The sequence below is a fragment of the Biomphalaria glabrata genome, chromosome 8 (genome assembly GCF_947242115.1).
Source record: "Biomphalaria glabrata chromosome 8, xgBioGlab47.1, whole genome shotgun sequence".
NCBI classification, from domain to species: domain Eukaryota; kingdom Metazoa; phylum Mollusca; class Gastropoda; family Planorbidae; genus Biomphalaria; species Biomphalaria glabrata.
Window position 1 is genome coordinate 7,656,617 of NC_074718.1, and position 20,955 is coordinate 7,677,571.

Below are 20,955 nucleotides of genomic sequence, written 5' to 3' on the forward strand. Positions count from 1 at the left end.
CGCTTAACCACTCAGCCACCGCGCCCCTGCAGAAGTTATAGTTTATATTTAATAAGAATTTCTTTCAGATAGGTCAAGCTTTGTTTGCACTTGACGAGTTAGCGTAACGACTGCATTTCTTTGATAGAATGTCTGTTTTTTGGAGGATGATAAGAATGAAGACAAAGAAATGTGTCTGTGAAGAAAAAGTCCCATAAAACGTAACCCACAATCAGGAACAGCTTCTGTCTTGAACAAAAAGACAACGCGTTAAAGCAGATCTATAGTTCATATAGCATTTTATTTATGATGTGAGTATATAAAATCCAAAGATAGATAACTCCTTTTGCAGTCACGTAAAGAAGCTCGGTATAATGAGTTGTCTAATCTTAGAAATGTTTTTATTGTATACGATATTTAAATTCAAATGTATATTATATCTTATAAATGATGCTGTTGGTACATTAAAACTACAATAAGTGCAAGATTGCAAACCATTTTTTTTATTAAGGACCTTAACATATTCATTGTAGTTTTGGCATAGTGTACTCACTATAATGGAACGCCAGTCCCACGTTCTAACGACAACAGGTACCATTAGATTTCTATTCATGTCCTTTTAAGACTTCAATAGAAAAAAAAAACATTTTGATTCTTACATTTGTTTTTGCGTTGCCTGGCAACAAACAACATTGGAAAGTAAAACCCCTTGTAATTGGCTTAAACATTTTGTATGAACAGTTAACATTAAATGTTAAATAAAAAAGGTGTTATATATTCATGACATATAAAACAAACAAAGGAATGGACATCTGATCTTATTTAGATGCCAGCACCCCGCACCCACATACTTCTGGCAAACTTAAATATAAACGCGGGTAAAAATGGTGTCAGAGGTTACACTGAAGATCAGTCAAAGAGGACTCCTCGTTTTCCGAGATGCAATGGTTGTTTGAAGTGTTGCCCAAATTGGCAGTCTTTTTGATTAGAGAGTTAATGTTCTTCAGCCTGTTTGTTTCGTCATCCAGACAGAGGTTGATCACGTGTTTGCAAGAGTAGCTCACAGGCGGGATCTTGGAGGCTATGTTGGAGCTTATAAACTTTTCTTCTATTATCCCAGAAGAGGAGCCGCCGGCGCCTTTGCGAGGTGAGTTATCAGCGTTTTTGCTGCCGCGGTTGACGCTGAAATAATCCGAGCTATCGCAAGGAAGTTCCATCTTCTTCATTATGCTCTCCTGCTTCGCGTTGGCGGAGTAATCTTTCGTGGTTCTGCCACCTCCGAGATAAAAAGAAGGACTCAGAGCTTCCGATTTCTTGGACCCTGACTGTGTCAGAGGGCTTTTACTGGACCAGTTATTGGTATCGTTGAGATTTTTAGAGAACGATGTCTTATCATCTTTTGATCCGTATTTATACATGGACTGATAGTCAGAAGAGTAGTTATTGGAAAGCCCCGAGGTTTTCGTGTTACTAACATCTCTGGAAACGCTGTTGGAGTAATCGCTATGGGTGGAAATTTTAGTCTTAGAGCTACCGGAGCTGTAGAGACCCACGCTGTCTCTATTACTGGTATCCGGAAAATCTTTCTTGTTGCCGATTGGGCTGTAATTGCGGTTCTTGTTGGAGCCGTAACTATAGAGGGAAAAACATTGAGTAGCTTGATCAGGATCGATACTTGGACTTCTCCTTCGGTACTCTCTACTCATAGACTGGGGCAACTGAGATTTGACCGTGTAATCCTCTGGGGTTTTGCATCTTCGCGAAGCATGCTCTTTAAATGTCGTCTCGACACTAGGCACATACAAGGACCTGATATCGTCTGCCGAGGTCCCCCTGCTCAAGTACTTGTTGGTCTTGGGGAAACGATCTATCGAGACGTCCAACACTGACCTAGCACCTGTTAGTCCTCTGTGGTCCAACGCACCGCTACTTAAAGACCTGCTTCGTGCTGTGTAGGGCAAGTTGTCTGAGCTGCGACTATTGTTCATAATCTTGTACTTACCGCTCAGGATCGAGCTAGGTGCTGGATCGTATTTTTTCTTCAGGGATTCAAATATTTTCTCGTCCAACGTGGAACCAGTTGAGATCACGTCTAAATTCATTCGGTTGTCATTCTTGTTGCATAAGAACTCGTTAGACTTGTTCTTTGGGGTTCCAAACACGTATCTTTCTAACAATTCTAGGTTCTTCTGTCTTTGGTTCTGCATCGTCTTTCGGTAGTAGTCCATTCTCTGATACTCTGAAAGCATCGCGGAGACCCTAGTTGATTCATTACCCTGACTGTTCAAAAGGCTACCGCTACTGAATAATTCACCCTTCAGCTTGGAGATATCATAGGATAGTGTTCCTCCGGGCATGCATTTGAGGTCATCACCGTACTTCGAGGACGTGTTGGAGGAAGAAGAAAACGTATTGTTGCTGCTGTCAAGACCGTACGAGCTACGCTTCAAGCCATTCTCTAGATGTTGCTTCAACGACGTGCTTCTCTTGCTCCTCACATCTATTTCACTGGGTATCACTTTTGATGAATTCCAGTCTGATGAATCGTTGAGATAAGCACTTCTGTTATCGTTGAAGGATTTGTACGCGTCTGAGCGAAAGCTGGCGCTCCCGTAAGGGTTAAAACCTGCAGAGGCGGCGCTAGGGTTAGGAGTCATTCCTAAGTTGTCACCGTAGAATGAGGCGTACTTGGAAAACGATGGTGTGTTGGAATAGTAGTCTTTATAAGGAGATGTATATGGCGCCCTTGACATCCCCGAAGTGTCCTGTTTCCAGGAGGAGTTACTGTTTCGACCAATTTCGCTATAGCTGTGCTTCGCGTCCATAGCGCTGATAGGATAAGGGCTTCCTTTGGCTTTGAACGGCTTCGACGTTGGCGTGTTGTACTCGCTGTATTTAAGCATGAGCTCGTCCAGCTTCAATGCCAGCTTCCAGTTTTTCGGTTCCCCTGCTTTGTCGTAGTCGGAGTACCCGTATTTGCTCACAGGGGTCTCAGTGGGATACAGCTTGAAGGATGGAGCAGAGTTGGCGCAGGCGTAGTTGTTGTTGAGTGACTTGGAGTAGCCCCCAAAATTCCCGGTAGAGTCATGAAGGTAATGCTGGTTTGACGAGCTGATGGTATCCCCAGCTGATGTCTGGATGGAGCCCAAGTTTCGAGGGACCGGCGTGTATTTACAGCTGTCTCTTCCTTGGCAGGGTGGCGGGCTCAAACCCGACACGTGACACGAATACGGGTGGTTCTGGAACCGCACGCTCTTGTGTTGGTAATCAGAGCTAGAGCTTCTGTGATCAAACGAATACGGTATTTTCGACGGCGTCGAGGCCGCCCTCTTCAGCATGGGCCTCAAGGGAGGGCTTCTTTTCTTTTTGCGGCTTCGGCCTCGTCTCTCTATATCGTTGAGCCTTTCATCCAAGGCCGAAAGCATCCTGCAAGAATCATTAAAGGGATTGATGGTCTCCTTGTGGAGCTTCTTGCACTTTCGTTTCTTTGTGCCGACAGTTCTTTTAAACATCTTAAATCATCTATAACATGAAACAAAAATAAACTTCAATTTTGATATTTGATATTTGAACAAGAAATTGATTTTTTGGGGGGGACTTTTTTTTTTTTTAGTGTTGGTGTTGTTTTCAAAAGTGAACTGTTAACACGTTTATTTGTTTCTTTAAGGCTAGGGTTCAAAGCTCGACTTCGACTGATTCGTCTCTTGGCCTCTCGCAGCCAACACTTTCGGCCGGAAATATCTAACACAAAATTAATGCGTTCTTCTGAGCTGGTGTTCTTCCCGGACTTTACAGACGGGATACTGAGTTGCTACATCTTATGTGATGGTCGACCCTTCTCATGGTATCATGCGCAGACTTGGTATGATATAGGTGTAGCAGAAACAACATCTGAAACAACAGATCAAGATTTTAAGTTGTAAAATTAATGAGACGAAAGTAGGGCAAAGCGCTTGGCGTCCACACCGGGGTTTGAATACTTGTGAAGACTGGGATTTTTGATCTCGGGATCTTCGGTCGCCTCTGAGTCCACCCAGCTTTAATTGATACCTGACATTTGTTGGGGAAAAGTAAAGGCGGTTTGGTCGTTATGTCATCAATATATCGCACTACATGTAGTCACACAAGATAGTGTAAAGGTACCACATTCGGACCTTGCGATCCATGGGGACAGATGATGCACACAACTCATATGTTTCTATGGCCGACTGTTAACGAGGGGGTCATGTGGTCAGCACAACGTCATCAATGTCAGCTACCACATTTGGTTAGGTGAACACAGTGGCGTTCTAAAAATCTCAAATCACAGAGATTCTAACTTTAGACGTCTTAATTTAGAAGCCTAGCGCTGTACCACTTGGTCGCCACGTTCTATGTTATCTTAAATGCTTTGCTATATGGCAGTGGCGTAGCTTGGGTGGGGGGAGGAGGGGGAGAATTTGAAAATCACCCCGAGTCCCAACTTGAGGGGGGGGGCCAAAAAGGTGTTTTTTACATTAAAAATTAAATATTACTCCAAAAGCAGCTGCCCCCAAAGAGGTCAAGCCCCACGGGCCCCCAAATGATGGGAAATTCTAACCTACGCCTCTGCTTTATGGATATACCAAGTATTTATATGAATAAATATTAATAATGCACCAGACATTATAACCCCACCCTTTTGAACACGTCTTCTAATTACTCTTACAAAAACTCATTAACGTCTGTTATGCTTGGTATGAAAAAGTTCCCTATCAAATATAAACGATTATCCTATAATCCTTAACTGTGAAGTGCTCTTTTGAAAACCGATGTAACATTGTTATTGACTTATTTTACACGTTTGAACAGAAATAAGGAAAAGTAAAGTCACGTTCCCCCTTTTCAGACCTTGTGGTCTATAGGGCAGATGATATAAAGGCCATCTGTTTCTGTGGCCTACGGTTAACGAGGGTGTCATGTGGCCAGCACAACGACCAACAGCCTTTACTTTTCCCCAAGTAATGCCAGGTATCCATTAGAGCTGGGTGGACTCCTGAGGCGCCCAAATATCCCGAAATTAAAAATCCGAGTCTTCACCAGGATTCGAACCAGGACCCCGGTTCCGAAGCCCACCCTCCTGTACAGAAATAAAGATAACATTAAATTCTAAGGTTTTCTTTCTAGCCAGAATATATGAGTGGAGTGGAGTAGATGCGGGTAGAACTTAATCTCGGGACCATCGTGACGGCATTACGAAACACATAGACCTAGACCATGCAGTCTGTTGAAACTGGTATCTCACCTAGAGTACATTAGCGATAACGGAAATTCTATATTTATTAAGTAGTAACAGTATATTTGACGAAACATACTATGAATGTTAACAAAATTAATCTGTGTTTACACGCAGGGTCGGCATTGGGTAATTGGGGGCCATAGGCAAAGCGCATTTAGTAGCCCAAAATGAATTAGCAAGATACAAATAAATATTGAAAAAATACAACTAACGCAATTCATAAAAAAACAACAAGAATCTTCTAATATAATTACACTAGGACCACTTAAGTGGTCTGACAAGTAGATTTAAACATTGATCAAGACTTATAGCTAGGCTATTGGACCTAGAGCCCAAGTGCTCAGCTATTTATTTTTAGATTAGATTAATGCTTTCAGACCTGTGCGAGGCCCCCTCCCCAGCTATCGGCTGCCTAGTTTTCCTGCTAAACGATTCCAGCTAACTCTAAGCATATATCTGTGCTGAGCAAGGTGCCACAAGGGCTGATTATATTATAGTTGTTTGAGAGACCTGTTTATTTATTCTAGATCGAGGTCTTTGTATGTACAATGTATGAATGTAAAGGATTAAAGAAGAAAATAGTTCGCTTGTATTCTCCGTCTTCTATCTAGACTAGTCTAGAGTCAAAAGAATAGCTAGATATTTATTGATTTCTAAACAAATCTAGATCTATAAATCTGAATCTAAATTCGTGTTGTATCTATTCTTAATCTAGTCTACTAGTTCTATAGATAGTAAATATCTCTATAAATTGTATCTGGTTTCTAATTAAGCGTGCCTAATTTCTAAAACATATAGTCCATATAGACTATGCGAATATAAACCTGCATTTAGCTCTAGATGTAGAATATTAAGATCTAGAACATTAAGATCTAGGGTTCTGAGATCTAGAACAGTAAGAGCAGTGATATTTAGATCTAGAATAGTGAGGTCTAGATCTAGATCTAAACGAAATGGTAAATCTAGATATAGATCTAAAAATAGCTCACTTCCTGTACACAAAAATTCTTTTGAACTCAATCTTAGCTTCATAAAGAAACACAAAAAGATACAGTAGACAACTCAGAATTAGACTATAAACCCCAGGCCTATTTCATTAAAAGGAAGGGCGAACTGGCCAAACAGTCTGTTGACATATTCTAACATTTGTGTACCTACCGAATCCATTAAATCTTATTGTAAACCATACCCCGCGCATGAGGGGGTCAAGGGCTCGATACAGACAGCAACGAAAATATTACGTTCAATGGCGATGCCAATCGGTGTTCGAAGATTCTGTTAAGGCATAAGTTGTATTGCCGTGTAATCGTCTGGTACACATATCTTTTGTTCTTTTGTACACACTGTCTACAAATCAGTGGTGCTCACACCAGTTTTGTATGGTTCTCTGAGACCTGGGACTCTTTAGAAGTGTTGTAGGTACGTCGTAGGATTGTAGTATCAAATTGCTAGCACAACTAACTTGATATATGCATATACTATTTTGAAGAAAATTCTTAATATAAGGTAAGATAACATTAAATATACAATTTTATTATAATATTAAAAAATTCAACTTGAGATCAAATGAACTAAACTGATAAATTTTGACAATATCTAACTTACTACAAAATCCTCTTGTCTTTTCTGTTTTAAATGTCTGGGTCGTCTGCGGTTACACTTTTGCATTATGCTAGATCCTATTGTAGTTTCATCATCAACACTGCATAGCCACCAACCAATGGCAAGCTTCTTTTCACTGTCATTTTGAAAACACACACACACACAGAATTCAATAACAAGAAGGGATATAAAGCTTCCCAAATACTTCTATCAAATGTGTCTGCTCTCCAAAAGGGACATAGGTTGGCAAAACTACAGATAAGCATGCTCTTATAGTAGCTGATGTGGTCAGTGCAGAGGCGCTACTTATTGTTCCACAGCTGGGCCAGACACTTATCCTATATGGTGGAGGACCGTCAGAACACCGCATGTCTTGGGTGAGCTTCAAGTAGAACGGCGTAACCTGCACCAGTCAGCCCATGCGGACATAGTGGAAAGCAGCTGGCAAGTCAAAGCTCCTGAAAGAAACAACTGAAGACAATGTCAGCGGCGACGCAGAGTTTGCCTCGGCGTAGCGCTAGGCGCCACACTTTCATGGAGTACCTCAGAACATTAGACATTAAACATTGACGAGGCTTCAGACATCGCCAATGACAGAGCATTGTGGAGACAGCTTGTTCCCCAACGCCATACGGTGCGGGAGGATATACGTCTAAGTAAGTAGCACTGTGAGCTGCTAGCCGCCAAAAGGTTACCGGATTCTGATAAAAAATGTCTATTTCAAAATGTTTCGCACTATTTATAAAAATATTGATTTTTTTCGGCGGAAGTCCAATTTTTTCAAAGTATGTTTACACTCCAAATTGTGTTGAGTTTGTGTATTGAGATGTTGTTTGAGACACATTGTTATAGTTTGAAGTATTCTAGATCTAGTTTGATTATAGAATTGGTGTTGTTGGTTTTTGAAGCTTACCTCTGTTTATGTATTCTATTATATGGTAAGAATATTTTGTGATTTTAATATTAGCAAAGTTTAAGTCATTGTTTAGCGTACATGACTAGATTGACACATGAAATGCGTTATACGTAACAAATAGTTCTATAATTAATTTCATTTTTTTTGGAGAAATGTCTGTAATAGATAAGATAAGATAAGACTACTTTTTTAATGATGAGAAGCGGTTATGTACTCCACTAAATACTAAATTGGTCACGAATCTAGACGTTTGATCGGCGTTACCCAGACTGTGAGTCGCGACATCCCCTGAATGGGAGAGGGGGCGCAACTTACTTCCTGGTAAAGTATTTTGGGCGAAATCGTTCCATTAATTTTTCAATAGGCAATAAAAGCTGTTTTTATTAAAGTTATCAATTTATGTTTGAATGTTAGCCAAGTGGAATAGCATTATTACCAAAATTTAAAATATTTTAATTTACAGACTACGTTTTAGCTTCTAAGTTTGGCCTTTTTTTTTTAAATGTGTACCATTTTAGAAAGATGAGTCTGCATTAGTATCGACTCAAAGCGTCTCCGCTAACTTGATTCTTTACGACTTTCTTGTGGTCGAAATTCTCACGCCTGTAGCACATCGTTATGTTCACGACTTTTGTGTGAGAGGAGAACAAAATGAGTGAAGCTAAGAACACAGGCAGACTCCTCCCCAGTAAATGGGGAGTTTGCAGCACTCACCCAGACCCCTTGTTGGATTTGAGGGATGGAACTAGTGCATCTCCATTACTATCACCAGAAACATTTTCTAGTATAAAAAAACTATCAACTACGCCAGTGTTTCACAAACTTTTGACTTATATGTACCCCTTTCTATAATTTTTGTAACGCTGCATACCCCTTATCGCCTAAAATTATGTATAAAATTATTATATATTATTATAATTATTATATATATATATTTGCAAGAACTGACTATATGTGTGAACTCTTCAAGCTGAGAGTTACTAAGTCTAACGGAGGCAGAATTAAGTTAAATTCTATGTTATGTCCTTTTTAAAGAATCGTCTAAAGCCAATGACAACAGTTTTCTCCTATTCCATATGTTAAAGCAGCGCTTATTCCCCTTCAAGCATCTCCCTTACTCATGAGGGGTACGTGTACCCCACTTTGGGAAGCACTGATCTACGCAATACTTAATGGGAACATAGCTTACAGGATTTGATAGAAATTCATTATGCAAATTTGGATTTTAATCAAAGTGTAAATATTATAATTGTCATTTCTTTGGTTGTTATTGACAATTATGCAAAAACTATTTGCAACTTGCATATTTAATAGAAAATAGATCCGTAACATCGTGCTGGGATTGTACATCTTTGACATTTTTTCGATTTCATAACATTCCTAAAACCCTCCAGGGGCGGAATGTTGGGCCCACGGCGTTTCTTCAGGTTCCAATCTGGCTAAGAAAGGTGGGAACGATTTTTTGTTATATTTACGCTCATGGCGTTCGACTCGACGACCTATCTGGGCCCAAAGTGACCTTTCAAAAGAAAAAAAAATTGACAGTAAGAATTAAAATGTATCGCTTGTTATTAGGGGGTAAGATGGCATAAGGGTCTAGGGTTCAAATCCCGATAAGAGCTCCCTTTCACCGGCCCGAATGAGAGAACAGTGTACACTGTTCTGTCTGGCGGGGTGTCAGACTCGCGGCCAGAGACCGCGTGCACAGGGACCCCTGCCATTTTCCTTTTCTATTCCAGGCTAACCGTGCAGGAAACGCCATTAATGTAACGGCCCCTTGAGGAACGGCACCTTTGATTGTGACAAGGTTGTGGGAGCTTTTTTACAACTCCGTACAGTGCAATGAGGATGCTCTCGCACCCCCACGGGAGTCTTGTCTCGCTACCCTTTAGCCTAATCGTTTCCTCCTACGACCGTTTCCAACCGGGCACCACTGTGAGGCAGCGTAGCATGCCCGGGCCTCTTAAATAGTAATGCTATTTCGGTCAATAATTGTCGAGACTATATTAATACAACTCAAAGACTAATGATTAATTCATCGATGAAGTATACAAATGATTTATCGTTGTAATTAATGACTGATTGGGGGTGGGGGGTGGGGGGGGGGGGGAAATTTAAATGACCGATCGATTAATTATTAAATGATTCATTGATGCTTAGTCGGCTAGAATGATTGTTTGGTTTATTTACTTATGGATTGGTTGGTTGATCGGCTGATGGATGGATTGATTATTAATTAATTAATTGATTGATTGATTGATGAAGTGGGCAACAAATGGTTGGTTGGACACAAAGTAAACGTTAGCGTTACAAGCATTGTGTTGTTGCTGTGCAGGCTGCTTCGGTCAAAGTATGTTCCCTAATGACTTAACCGGCAAGTGGACAGTGACTGGACAAAAAGACTTTGATTTCAGTCAAACCTCGTTGCAGAACTACCCAATTTGCCACACCGAGTCAAGCACGTGCGAGACGTTCCCTTCCACGTGGAATGTCGTCTTCAATGACAGCTATAAGGTTGTTCTCAGGTAAGTGGGACGTAACAGTTAGCTCTGTGTCATACTTTCCAGGCACGCCATGATCCAACCCATTGTCTGGACAAGTTTGAGAAAAATGGGGGGGGGGGGGGGGGAAAGGGAGAGAAAACAGGAACAGGAAATATCTGGGTGAATGTTAACGTTATCGGTTTGTGTAAGCATTTAAAAAAAAAAAATAATAAAAAAAAAAAAAAAAGGGAACAAGTGGAATTTAAACTCTTGACTCAAGCCTCCTCAAGCGGTCATTCTAACCACTCTTCTAGTGAGGGGTGTGTGTGGAATTAGAAGATTGTATAGTTATTTACTGAATGTTTCAAACTTAATTTAAAGCGGTGACCTTTAAAGGGGGTGGGGGGGCTAATTCCGCTTCTAACAACACCTCAAGACAAGTACTTCCCAGTAAAACCGTACTCTTCCCCTCGTGGTCTCTTTACTCTAGCTATCAGAGAGGCAACGCAGAGGCTGAAAGAAGAATTAAAAAATTTTTGATAGTAAATGCTGCAGAAATATGCAGGATATCAGATACCAAGAAAAGAGAATAAAAGAGTTTGTACTTTAGAAGTCAAGGAAGATCTCCTCAGATGGCCCACTCACGCTGTCAGATATGACTCTTTATTAAAAGTACAGCGGAGGGAGCATGCAGAAAGGGTCGTCCTAAGAAAAGCTGGAAGGATAACGTAAAAGAATGGACCCGGCCTCTCTCTTGAGATCCTGCTAAGAACAGCTGCTGATCGGGACAAATCGTTACGCGATCTGTCCTAGCAACCTTACGACGAAAGTCAATGAACAGATCAGATAAGAATAGGAGATTTTCATACATGAAAGATACAGGATACACGGTTGATACATGATACATGGATGATACATGATGCACGGTTGAAACATGATACACGGACAATACATGATACATGGATGATACATCTTAAGTAAATGATACATAATACAAAGATAATACATAGATGATAAATGATACATGGATGATACATGATAATAGATAATGCATGATACATAGATGATGCATTATACATATATGATACATGGATAATACATGGTATATGGATGATACAAGGTACATATATAATACATGATACATGTATGACACATGATACATGTATTATAATACATAGATGGTATATGTATGTACATATACGACACGCGATACATGTTTGATACATGGATGGTACATGCATGATACATGGATGATACATGACACATTGATGATACATAATACAAAATGATAAATGTTACATAGAGGGCATGTGATACATGAATTATACATGATACATGGATGATACATGATACATGGATGACACTCGAAATATTGATGATACATGGTTCGTAGATGATACATGATACATTGATGATACATGGCACAATGATGATACATACTACATGAATGATTCATGCTACATAGATGACACGTGATACATGAATGATACATGATACATGGATGGTACACGATATATAGATGATGCATGATACATAGATGATACATGTTACATTGATGATATATTATACATAAATGATACATGATACATGGATGATACACGGTGTATCCAGTGTATACAGTACGAACGCATTGATAAGCCAATTATATTAACAATCTCTATAATGATTTCAATGCAAATTTAGCTCTATAGAACCAAACTTCTCAGCTCTCTGCTTGAAGTACTAGCTACTATACTTTAACTTTGTATGACGTTAACTTTGTCTTCTTGCGGTCAGGTCCCTTACATTTCAACTGGCCAGCAATGCGAAGGACACGAGTTTTCAACTGTACACATGCCTCTATCTTCAAAAAATAGCAAACGGGATGTATCTTGCTTTCCAGAGCCCTCGACGTGAGTAACAGAGATATTGTACAAAAGCTGTTCCGACTGCGGCGTTTAGAATTAAGAGCCTGTCAAAACCATTTTCTTAACTAGTACCTAAAAAAGGAACTTGTATACAAAATCTCACGCGAATCCGTTAGGTAGGTTTAAAAATCTCTTGATAGATCAGTCAGTGAATTGGCGTAGTTCTGTGTTTATGTATATAAGATATATAACATGCGAAACAACACTCACTTTCTGGTAGTAACGCGAAATACTACTCACTGTCTGGTCGTAACGCTAAATACTACTTAATGTCTGGTCGTAACGCTAAATACTACTTAATGTCTTGGCATTACGCGAAATAGACACGTAAATACGGAAATAAAGGCCGTAATCTTATAAGCCAACACAAGAAAATAATATAATGAGAAATCGAAATGGTAGGACAGGTCAAAACGATCAAATGACCGCCATCACTGAGGCACTGTCTCATCTCAAAACAAAAGTTTGTCTTTTAAATACTACTCAACCTTAATCTGGTCTTGACAGTATAAAGCAAGAAGAAACAGGTACAGAAGGGAATATCTTTCTAACTAGATACTAAGTAGGTATAGAATATTGACAGTAACCAACGGATTAAAGACATAAATAAATAAAAAGCTAATTAGCTCGTTATAGAAGAAAACAACAACAAATTTCCATTACAGTGGCACAGTCCTATTGAGTAACAAGGTCAGTGCAAAACAACAATAACAAGAACAATATTAAAATGCTACATAAATATGCAGGATATCAGATACCAAGAAAAGAGAATAAAATAGTTTGTACTTTAGAAGTCAAGGAAGATCTACTCAATACTATAGGTCATGCTGCCTCAGATTAAAATACTTTTTAGAAAAAAAAAGATGCTTTTATTAAGTGTACTTAGTTTTGTAATAGATCTAGAATCTAAACTAACAATAAAAAAGCATTTATAAAAATAAAAAAGGGGGAGCGACCTGAACTCATGGCTCAAGTCTTCTCAGGCTTCTTAAGCCAACACGGTAACCACTATACTAGCGATGCATAGTTATCTATTCTATTTCAGCATTGTGATCACTAAACCTAAGACGGCAGCCTAATATAAAGGGGACTAATTCAGCTTATACTACCACTTTAAACAAGTACTATTTCTTTCCCTTTTTGAGAAACCAAAAACAAGTAATTTAATATCAAGAGTTAATTAACTAAAAGGTTACTTTATAATTAAATTCCATATTGTCAAATAAAGGAAATAAGTGTGCTAATGTCAGCTTGATCCGAGATTAGCTGTCGGAGAAATGACGTGTACAAACTTTTGGCCAGACAGACACACAAAACGACAGCCAGAGTGACTTGATATAAGCTTTGTAAAAATTATATTAACGTTACATAGATTTAATTTAAAATAATGTCAACTGGTCAGCCCAAAGATTTAAAAGAAAGTGGCACTTGAATACAGTCAACAGATACCTAAATAATGTACTAAAGGGAACTAATTTTTCTTGACATTAAAAGTAACTGCTCTTATCATCCCTCTTGTCACAGAGTACATAATCAACACTATTGTTCTCTCTGGACAGTCAAAAATCGTTTTTACAATGATTACGTGCTGGAGCGAATGGAATTTGAAGAATTCAGCATTTCAGCCGTCTGCGACTTGCCAGATAATCCACTTCCGGCTGCCAGAAACTTCCTGCTTATTAAAAAAGGCAAGTGAAATCTAAATAGCTGCATTCTTCTAGGCCAGTGTCTCCCAAACCGTGTCCCGTGAGGCTTAAAATTAATTAGGTGTTTCACGAGCATGTGCTATAATTAAACAGTAGACACACACGTGAATTAATTCATACTTAAATGCAAGGTGGTCGACGTAGCAGGGGTCACCCACGGAAACGCTTTAAAGACAAGCTTAGGCTCCTAATTGCCTTAACTGACATAGAAGAGAGCACCTGGTTGCATGAAGCTTCAGAACGAGACAGCTGGAGGTCACTAACAAAGGCCCCTGGATACACATTTGAGTTCAAAAGAAAATCCGTTGCCGTGGAGAGAAGTAGACGGCGAAAAGAAAATCTGAATCGACCACCGGCAGATGATGGTTATGCCTGCACCGGATGTGGCAAAATATTTAGGTCATGGGAAAGACTTCATTCTTTGTTAATCTTCGGACTCGAAGACAAGCCTGATATATAAATCCTGTTTATAAAAAAAAAATCGATTTACCCATATCTTTTATGTTACCAAGAGGTTAAGCTCTTCAGGGACAAAATTAACTTCAATGCATTTAGATCCTGTTGAAATTATTTTTTTTATTTGTTTCACAACAATTAAGTTAAACTTAATTTCCTTGACATTGTTTAGTTTTTTTTTTTTTTTTAAATTCCTTTAGGGAAAAAAATAAAATATAAAATAAGAAAACAGTGTTCCACTTAATTATCTGAATGTGCGTAGTGTTCCGCTAAATTCTCTGAATGTGTGTAGTGTTCCGCTAAATTCTCTGAATGTGTTAGTATAGGCGTAGTGTTCAGCTTTTCCGAATTAGCGATAGCTTCGCTGAATTATCCAAATTGGCGAATCGTTCCATTTGTTAATGGGATTCAAACCCGATGCAACTCATCCACTACGCCCAAACTGAGCTGTAGGTTGCATTTTTACAGCCCACTCTGTCTTTCTGTCTGTCTGTCTTTCTGTCTGTCTGGTAAAACGTTTGTACACGTTATTGCTCCCACACCCCTACTCGGATCAAGTTGAAACTTTGCATAATTATTCATTGGCGTGGACAATAAATGAATTAATAAAAAAATGTTAAGCAATTAGTTAATTACTGGTAATTAATTATAATGTTTGATAACAACAAGGGAAATTAATCCTTCAGTATTCACAGGTAGGTTAGATATGTAGGGTTTCGTCCACTTTGATAATTGAGTACATTTTTTCTACCCCACCCATTATCGGTTTTAGTTAAAAATTTAAACAACTATTTATTTTACCTAAAAAAAACAGAAATCATTTTTTTTTTAAATTAACAAATAAGTTAATTAATTAATTACACGCTGACATTATGTCTTATAACGAATAAGGGAAATAACGTTTACATTATTGAGACAATTAATTATTAGTAATTGATTATTATGTTTTAAATCGGATAAGGGAAATAACTTCTACAATATTGAGACATTGAGAGATCTAGCCGAAAGTGTGAAGTTCTTTCCTTAGATAAGCTTTTTTTTTTTTTTTTTTTAAGGCTTTTCAACATTTTATTTATATTTTAAATCAATAAAATGAAGACCTGTGTCTCCAATTTGAAAGGTATCGAATTTTAATGATCCTTAAGTTAGCCTAGTACTTAAGCTAAATCTTGAAGTATACAAAAAAAAAAAAAAACAGGATGTAATGAAGCCGTGTATATACGGATGTTCCACTGTCCGCGTTAGATGTGGCTTTCTATGTATATCACTGCTAGGTCCTTAATCTTCGGACCGGCAATCAATACCACATTTTAGTTATTAATACTGGTACAATCCCTTATAAGGCTGAGCAGCTGATCTCATTAACACTATAAATCCTCTACTTTATCTCATCTCTCCTCAGACTTTGTAAATATTCAGAAATTGGATCCTCATGTGTGCCCTACAAATCTAATGGGCAACTTTTCAGGGCTGGAGGATGGGCAGGAGGATGGTATTGTGTGCTGGGCAAAGATTGAAGCCTGTGCCTACGACGGCACTTTTCTTGCTACCACGAACTGCACAGGTGGTATGTTTAATATACCCAGAAGATTATTTATAGGTAAGATGGCTTACTTTGAAATATTTGCATTTAAACTACTGTTTTTTTTTTTTGTAACTTGAAGTAACACTTTTAAGGCACTGTAAAGGTCGCACAAAGACAGGGACCCTATCAAGAAAAGCTGGCAGCAGAGCATCCAAGAAGGACCGGCCACTCTCAAGATTTCCTGCTAAAAAAACAGCTGATGACAGGAAACAGTAAATCAAGCAAAATTGAAAAAGATTAAATGAAGGGGAAGAACTCTGGCTTTAAAACGTTATCTATCAACAACGTAAAGGTTATTTCGCTTTTTAGATATCAAACAAAATAATTAATTACCAGTAATAAATTGACTAATTGAGTATTTTGAAAAATTGATTCGTGTTTTGTTAGGTCCAATAAATAAATTATGGCTTTTATATAGCGCTACTTTCATGCTTAAAGCATGCTCAGAGCGCTTTGGTCCAATCTCAGTTGTGGACCGGGGGGGTGGGGTTAGGAGAAGATTTTTCCGTGCTGCCTATAGTCGCTCAGTTAACACAACTCTACCCGAGTCGGCAGTCGAAACTCAAACCCCCTTCATAGGTAGCCAAGCCAAGCTAGGTTCAAGCGCACTTAGCCTCTCGACCACAATAAATATTGTTTAAAGCAGTGAGGCCTAAGTCCGGCCCGTGGGTCAAATCCAACCTGCGAAGTGGTTCTGTCCGGCCGGCCGAAACGTCGGCACAATTACCTTGCACACTTTTCTTGGAAACGGGAGGGGGTATTACAAATACAAACGCTCCTTACAATGTTCCTACGATATTTACTGTTTATGTATATTTTTGTAGAAAAAACAACAGCGTGTTGGCCAGACATTGAAATTTCAGGTTTGATCGTTCTAATTTTTCAAACTATAATCATATAACCGTATAATCATCGTAAACTTAAAACGGTCTTACGTCTAAAACACGACTCATCGGGAAGTCAGGCACTCGATCTAAAGGGTTCTTTCTATTTCTTCAGGGGTTGAAAATGGGAATAGACGACTATAAATAGTAGGTAGAAATCATGAGCTGGGCTGTTAAAAGACGAATTCGGAAAAAGTAAAGGCCGTTGGTCGTTGTGCTGGTTGCATGACATCTCGTTAACCGTGGGCCACAGAAACAGATGACCTAAACATCATTGGCCCTATAGATCGCAAGGTCTGAAAGGTGATACTAAAACTAAGACTAAGACCAAAACTAAGACTAAGATTTAGACTAAGACTAAGACTAAGACTGCTTTATTGATCCTTATGGAACTTTATTGTAATTAAGGACTCTTTTCTCATATAAAGACTTTACGATACTTCTTTAATACTCAATGATCCTGTCACTTGTCTCGACCAGTTGGTAAAGGAAGAGTTAGAATTACAGCGGTTCTCAACCTTTTAAACTCGGCGACCCCTATTTACAATCCCGCACTCTGACGCGACCCCCCCCCCCCACACACACACATACAGCAATAGAAGAGTAGAAAATACTAATCCATATTTTCGATGGTCTTAGGCGACCACAGGCAAATTGTAAATCGACCCCCAAGGGGGTCGCGACCCACAGATTGAGAGCCCCTGAGTTAGAAGAAGAAAGGGAATGAAGGGTAAAAAGTTTCCGGAGACAAATTTCAGCTTGATGCGAGGCTGGGTGTGGGAGAAATAATTTGTTTTTTTTTACCAGACAGAGACAGAGAGTTGATAAAAGCTTTGCAAAAACTAAAAGACCGCAATCAGATTTAGAAAGGAGGAATTGATTTCAAGATATGTTACATGTCTTTTTGTTTGTTTGTTTACAGGCGCTATCAAATTGAAGTGTCTGTACAGCCAAAACGAGGCGGGTACTGAAAGAGTAACTGTTCTGTTTCTCTCCAACAATGAGATCTTTCTCTCAAGCGTGGTGAGGATGTATCGCTTCTCCCTACTCTTTCTCACCACTTTTTTTTTAGGTCCTCTTTCTCTCATCTACCCTCTCTCTTTCCTATTTCTACTCTCCCTATCTCTACACTCTCTTTCCATCTCTTTCTTCTCTCATCTCTCGCCTATCTCTTTCTTCTCTTTCTCTCTCTCCTCTTTTTTTTTTATTTCTCCTATCTCTCCTCTCTTTAACCTCTCTCTCTATTCTCTGTTTTAATTTTTCTTTCTCCCCTCTCGCTTGTCTCTCTTACCTTTCTCTTACCTCTCTCTCTTTTTCTTTCTTCTCTCTTCTCTTTCTTCTTTCTCTCCTCTATCTCTTATCTCTCAATCTTATCTCTCTATCTTATCTCTCTATCTTATCTCTCTATCTCCACTATTTTTGTTTTCTACTATCTCTCCTCTATCTCTTTCCTATTTCTGCCTCCCTTACCTCTCTCTACTTTCTTTCCATCTATTTCTTGTCTCCGCTCTTGCCTCTCTCTCCGTCCTTTCTCTCTCTTCTCTTATTTTTTTCAAGGCACTCTAGTCACTCCTCCCAGTCATGGGTACGATATCATTGGGTCCCATCGTGATACGCTTTGCTAACCGATTTCGCCTCTTTTTAAACCACTGTATTTCACATTAGATTTAATATATTATAGCGTGGGGGGAAAAAAAAGGTTTTACGATAAAAAGTCAGACTTTACGCCACCAACCCAACTTTAAATAGATGCTTCATCCTCCTGATTCTTGCAGTCTCTGCATTTTACTGATGACAGTCAGCGGGAGCTGATCGTGAAGCAATTTGTGAAAGAGAAACTGTCTGTAGACAGTAACAAGGATGAACTGTACCGTTTCCAGCTATCTGGTGAGTCTACAGTCTACATTGGTCGTTGTGGCTCGTGTCTGCATATCACTGGCTAGACTCATGGGTATATTTTTACATACAAATATTAAATCATTATAAACAGTGGCGTAGCTAGGGTGGTTGGGGGGGGGGGGTAAGGGGGAGAATTTGAAATCCCCCCCGGGCCCCCACTCGAGGAAGGCCCCCAAATTAGTAGTTGACATTAAAAATTAAATATTACACAAAATGCAGGGGTCTCCAAAGAGTTCAAGCCACACGAAGCCCCTGATTCTAATTAGTTCAATTAGATGTGTTAACTAATATCATGAAATTATAATTCAAGTAGAATAAACACGTAGAATATAGAAAGTCCATTTTGTTTTGGTCAATAAATAATAATAAGACCACCGGCTGAAAATAGTTATGCCTGCGCTGGATGTAGCAAAATGTGTAGGTCACAGCTAGAGCTGCGTAGCGACGGTAAATACTGCATTCCTCATTAATCTTCGGACTCGAAGACAAGCTTTAGTATTGATTTTGTTCTATTTTTTGTCGAAGTAATCTTTTATAAATTTGCAAATACAAAATAAAAAGGGATGCCACTCCGTGTCTGACGTTTTCTTCCAACGGTTTATAGTCGTCAAAATACAACTTTTCATCGGATAATGTTATTCTATGTTGTTTTTTTTTACATTTTTATCTGGGTGGGACTTCAAAGTCAACAAGACATAAATCTTATCTTATCTTATATAATACAGACGTTACTTCAAAAAAGAAGATGATTACGTCCTACGCGTCATGCATTTAGTCATGCATATTAACCAATGACTTAAATTCTGCCAAGTCACTGGTTTTCCTGGCTGGCTCAGGCAACCCATTCCATGCTTTAATAGCACTAGGGAAGAAGGAGTATTTGTACAAATTTGTCCTAGCATATGGGACGAGAAATTTGTCTTTATCTTTGTGTCTTTCTGAGTATTTTATTAAATTTTGTTTTTGTATTTGAAGATTATGGTTCAGTGTTTTATGTATAATTGCTACTTTACTTTTGAGTCTTCTGTCCTGAAGGCTTTCTAAATTTAGTGATTTTACTAAGGGTGTTACTCTAGTCAAATGTGAATATTCATTTGTTATGATGACAGCGACAACTACTTATATCTTTTTATTATGCTTAGGGCAATCGTTGTCATGTTCAAACCTGCAAAGGATTCTACAGCTAATACGGTTCTGTTAGATCCAGTCACCCAATTCTTCGCAGGAATTGTTTTTCTCATATAGAACTTTCCAAAGTAAACTTTTTAAGCCAAAATAAATTGCCTTTTCTATCCATTCAAAATTTAAGTTCTTGAAGTTTTTTTTTTTCTTTGTTTTTAAATGGCTTCATTGTTTGAAATACGCATTTTTTATGTCCACAGCAACTTGCGGTATGTACAACGTTATCTATCTATCTATCTATCTATCTATCTATCTATCTATCTATCTATCTATCTATCTATCTATCTATTTATCTATCTATCTATCTATCTATCTATCTATCAATCCATCAATCTATCTATCAATCTATCAATCTATCTATCAACCTATCTATCTACCTATCTATCTTTCTATCTGTCAATCTATCTATCTATCTATCTATCTATCTATCTATCTATCTATCTATCTATCTATCTATCTATCTATCTATCTATCTATCTATTGTTAAGGCTTCCTCGCGGTGCTGATTCTTGGAAATATATCTAGTGTAGATCTACGTCTGACTGGAAGTAATGCTGAACTCGAACTACTCCAGTAACACTGGCGAAAGGCCGAAACAATCAAAATATGTAGTCGACGCTGATGTTGTTCTACAAATATATTTAATCATCAAGAAGGGAATCGTCCGATGTCAGCTATGTCCGTACATCCGTATATCTATTGTACTGCTCTACACGAAGCGTCTTCCTTTTAGCGTCACTTAGAGCGTTCTTGTTTTTTAACCAACGTTACGTCATCGTCGCTAAGTAAAACTTTACCCTATTCCCGAAACAAATAACTAATTCCTAATCATGTCATAACACTATCTATCTATCTTTGTATCTATCTGTGTATTTATCTATCTATCTATCTGTATCTATATCTATATATCTATATCTATATCTATATCTATATCTAAATCTAAATCTATATCTATATCTATCTATCTATCTATCTATCTATCTATCTATCTATCTATCTATCTATCTATCTATCTATCTATCTATCTATCTATCTATCTATCTATCTGTATCTATATCTATATATCTATATATCTATATATCTATATATCTATATATCT

The 20,955-nt window shown here is 38.5% G+C and overlaps 2 protein-coding genes across 2 annotated transcripts; one reads left to right on the forward strand and one right to left on the reverse strand.

Moving 5' to 3' along the window:
* Positions 1 to 261: 261 nt before the first annotated feature.
* Positions 262 to 6,491, reverse strand: LOC106051450 (uncharacterized). The gene is made up of 2 exons (XM_013206627.2): positions 6,395 to 6,491; positions 262 to 3,870 (listed from the first exon to the last, which is right to left on the reverse strand). Exon 2 carries the CDS (start codon positions 3,489 to 3,491, stop codon positions 870 to 872), a length of 2,622 nt encoding a protein of 873 aa, XP_013062081.2. The 5' UTR covers positions 3,492 to 3,870; positions 6,395 to 6,491; the 3' UTR covers positions 262 to 869.
* A 1,155-nt stretch (positions 6,492 to 7,646) lies between these two features.
* On the forward strand, positions 7,647 to 18,718 carry LOC106051447 (uncharacterized). Its single transcript, XM_013206624.2, has 7 exons — positions 7,647 to 7,776; positions 10,090 to 10,279; positions 12,014 to 12,129; positions 13,704 to 13,832; positions 15,709 to 15,906; positions 17,698 to 17,798; positions 18,551 to 18,718. Exons 1-7 carry the CDS (start codon positions 7,665 to 7,667, stop codon positions 18,716 to 18,718), a joined length of 1,014 nt encoding a protein of 337 aa, XP_013062078.2. The 5' UTR covers positions 7,647 to 7,664.
* Positions 18,719 to 20,955: the final 2,237 nt, after the last annotated feature.

Excerpts from the sequence above, each read along its gene's own strand:
- LOC106051450 (XM_013206627.2), bottom strand. The coding sequence starts at position 3,491 with ATGTTTAAAAGAACTGTCGGCACAAAGAAACGAAAGTGCAAGAAGCTC.
- LOC106051447 (XM_013206624.2), top strand. The coding sequence starts at position 7,665 with ATGTTGTTTGAGACACATTGTTATAGTTTGAAGTATTCTAGATCTAGT. Across the intron at positions 15,907-17,697 it reads ACCCAGAAGATTATTTATAG|GCGCTATCAAATTGAAGTGT; the intron begins GTAAGATGGCTT and ends GTTTGTTTACAG. Across the intron at positions 17,799-18,550 it reads AGATCTTTCTCTCAAGCGTG|TCTCTGCATTTTACTGATGA; the intron begins GTGAGGATGTAT and ends TGATTCTTGCAG.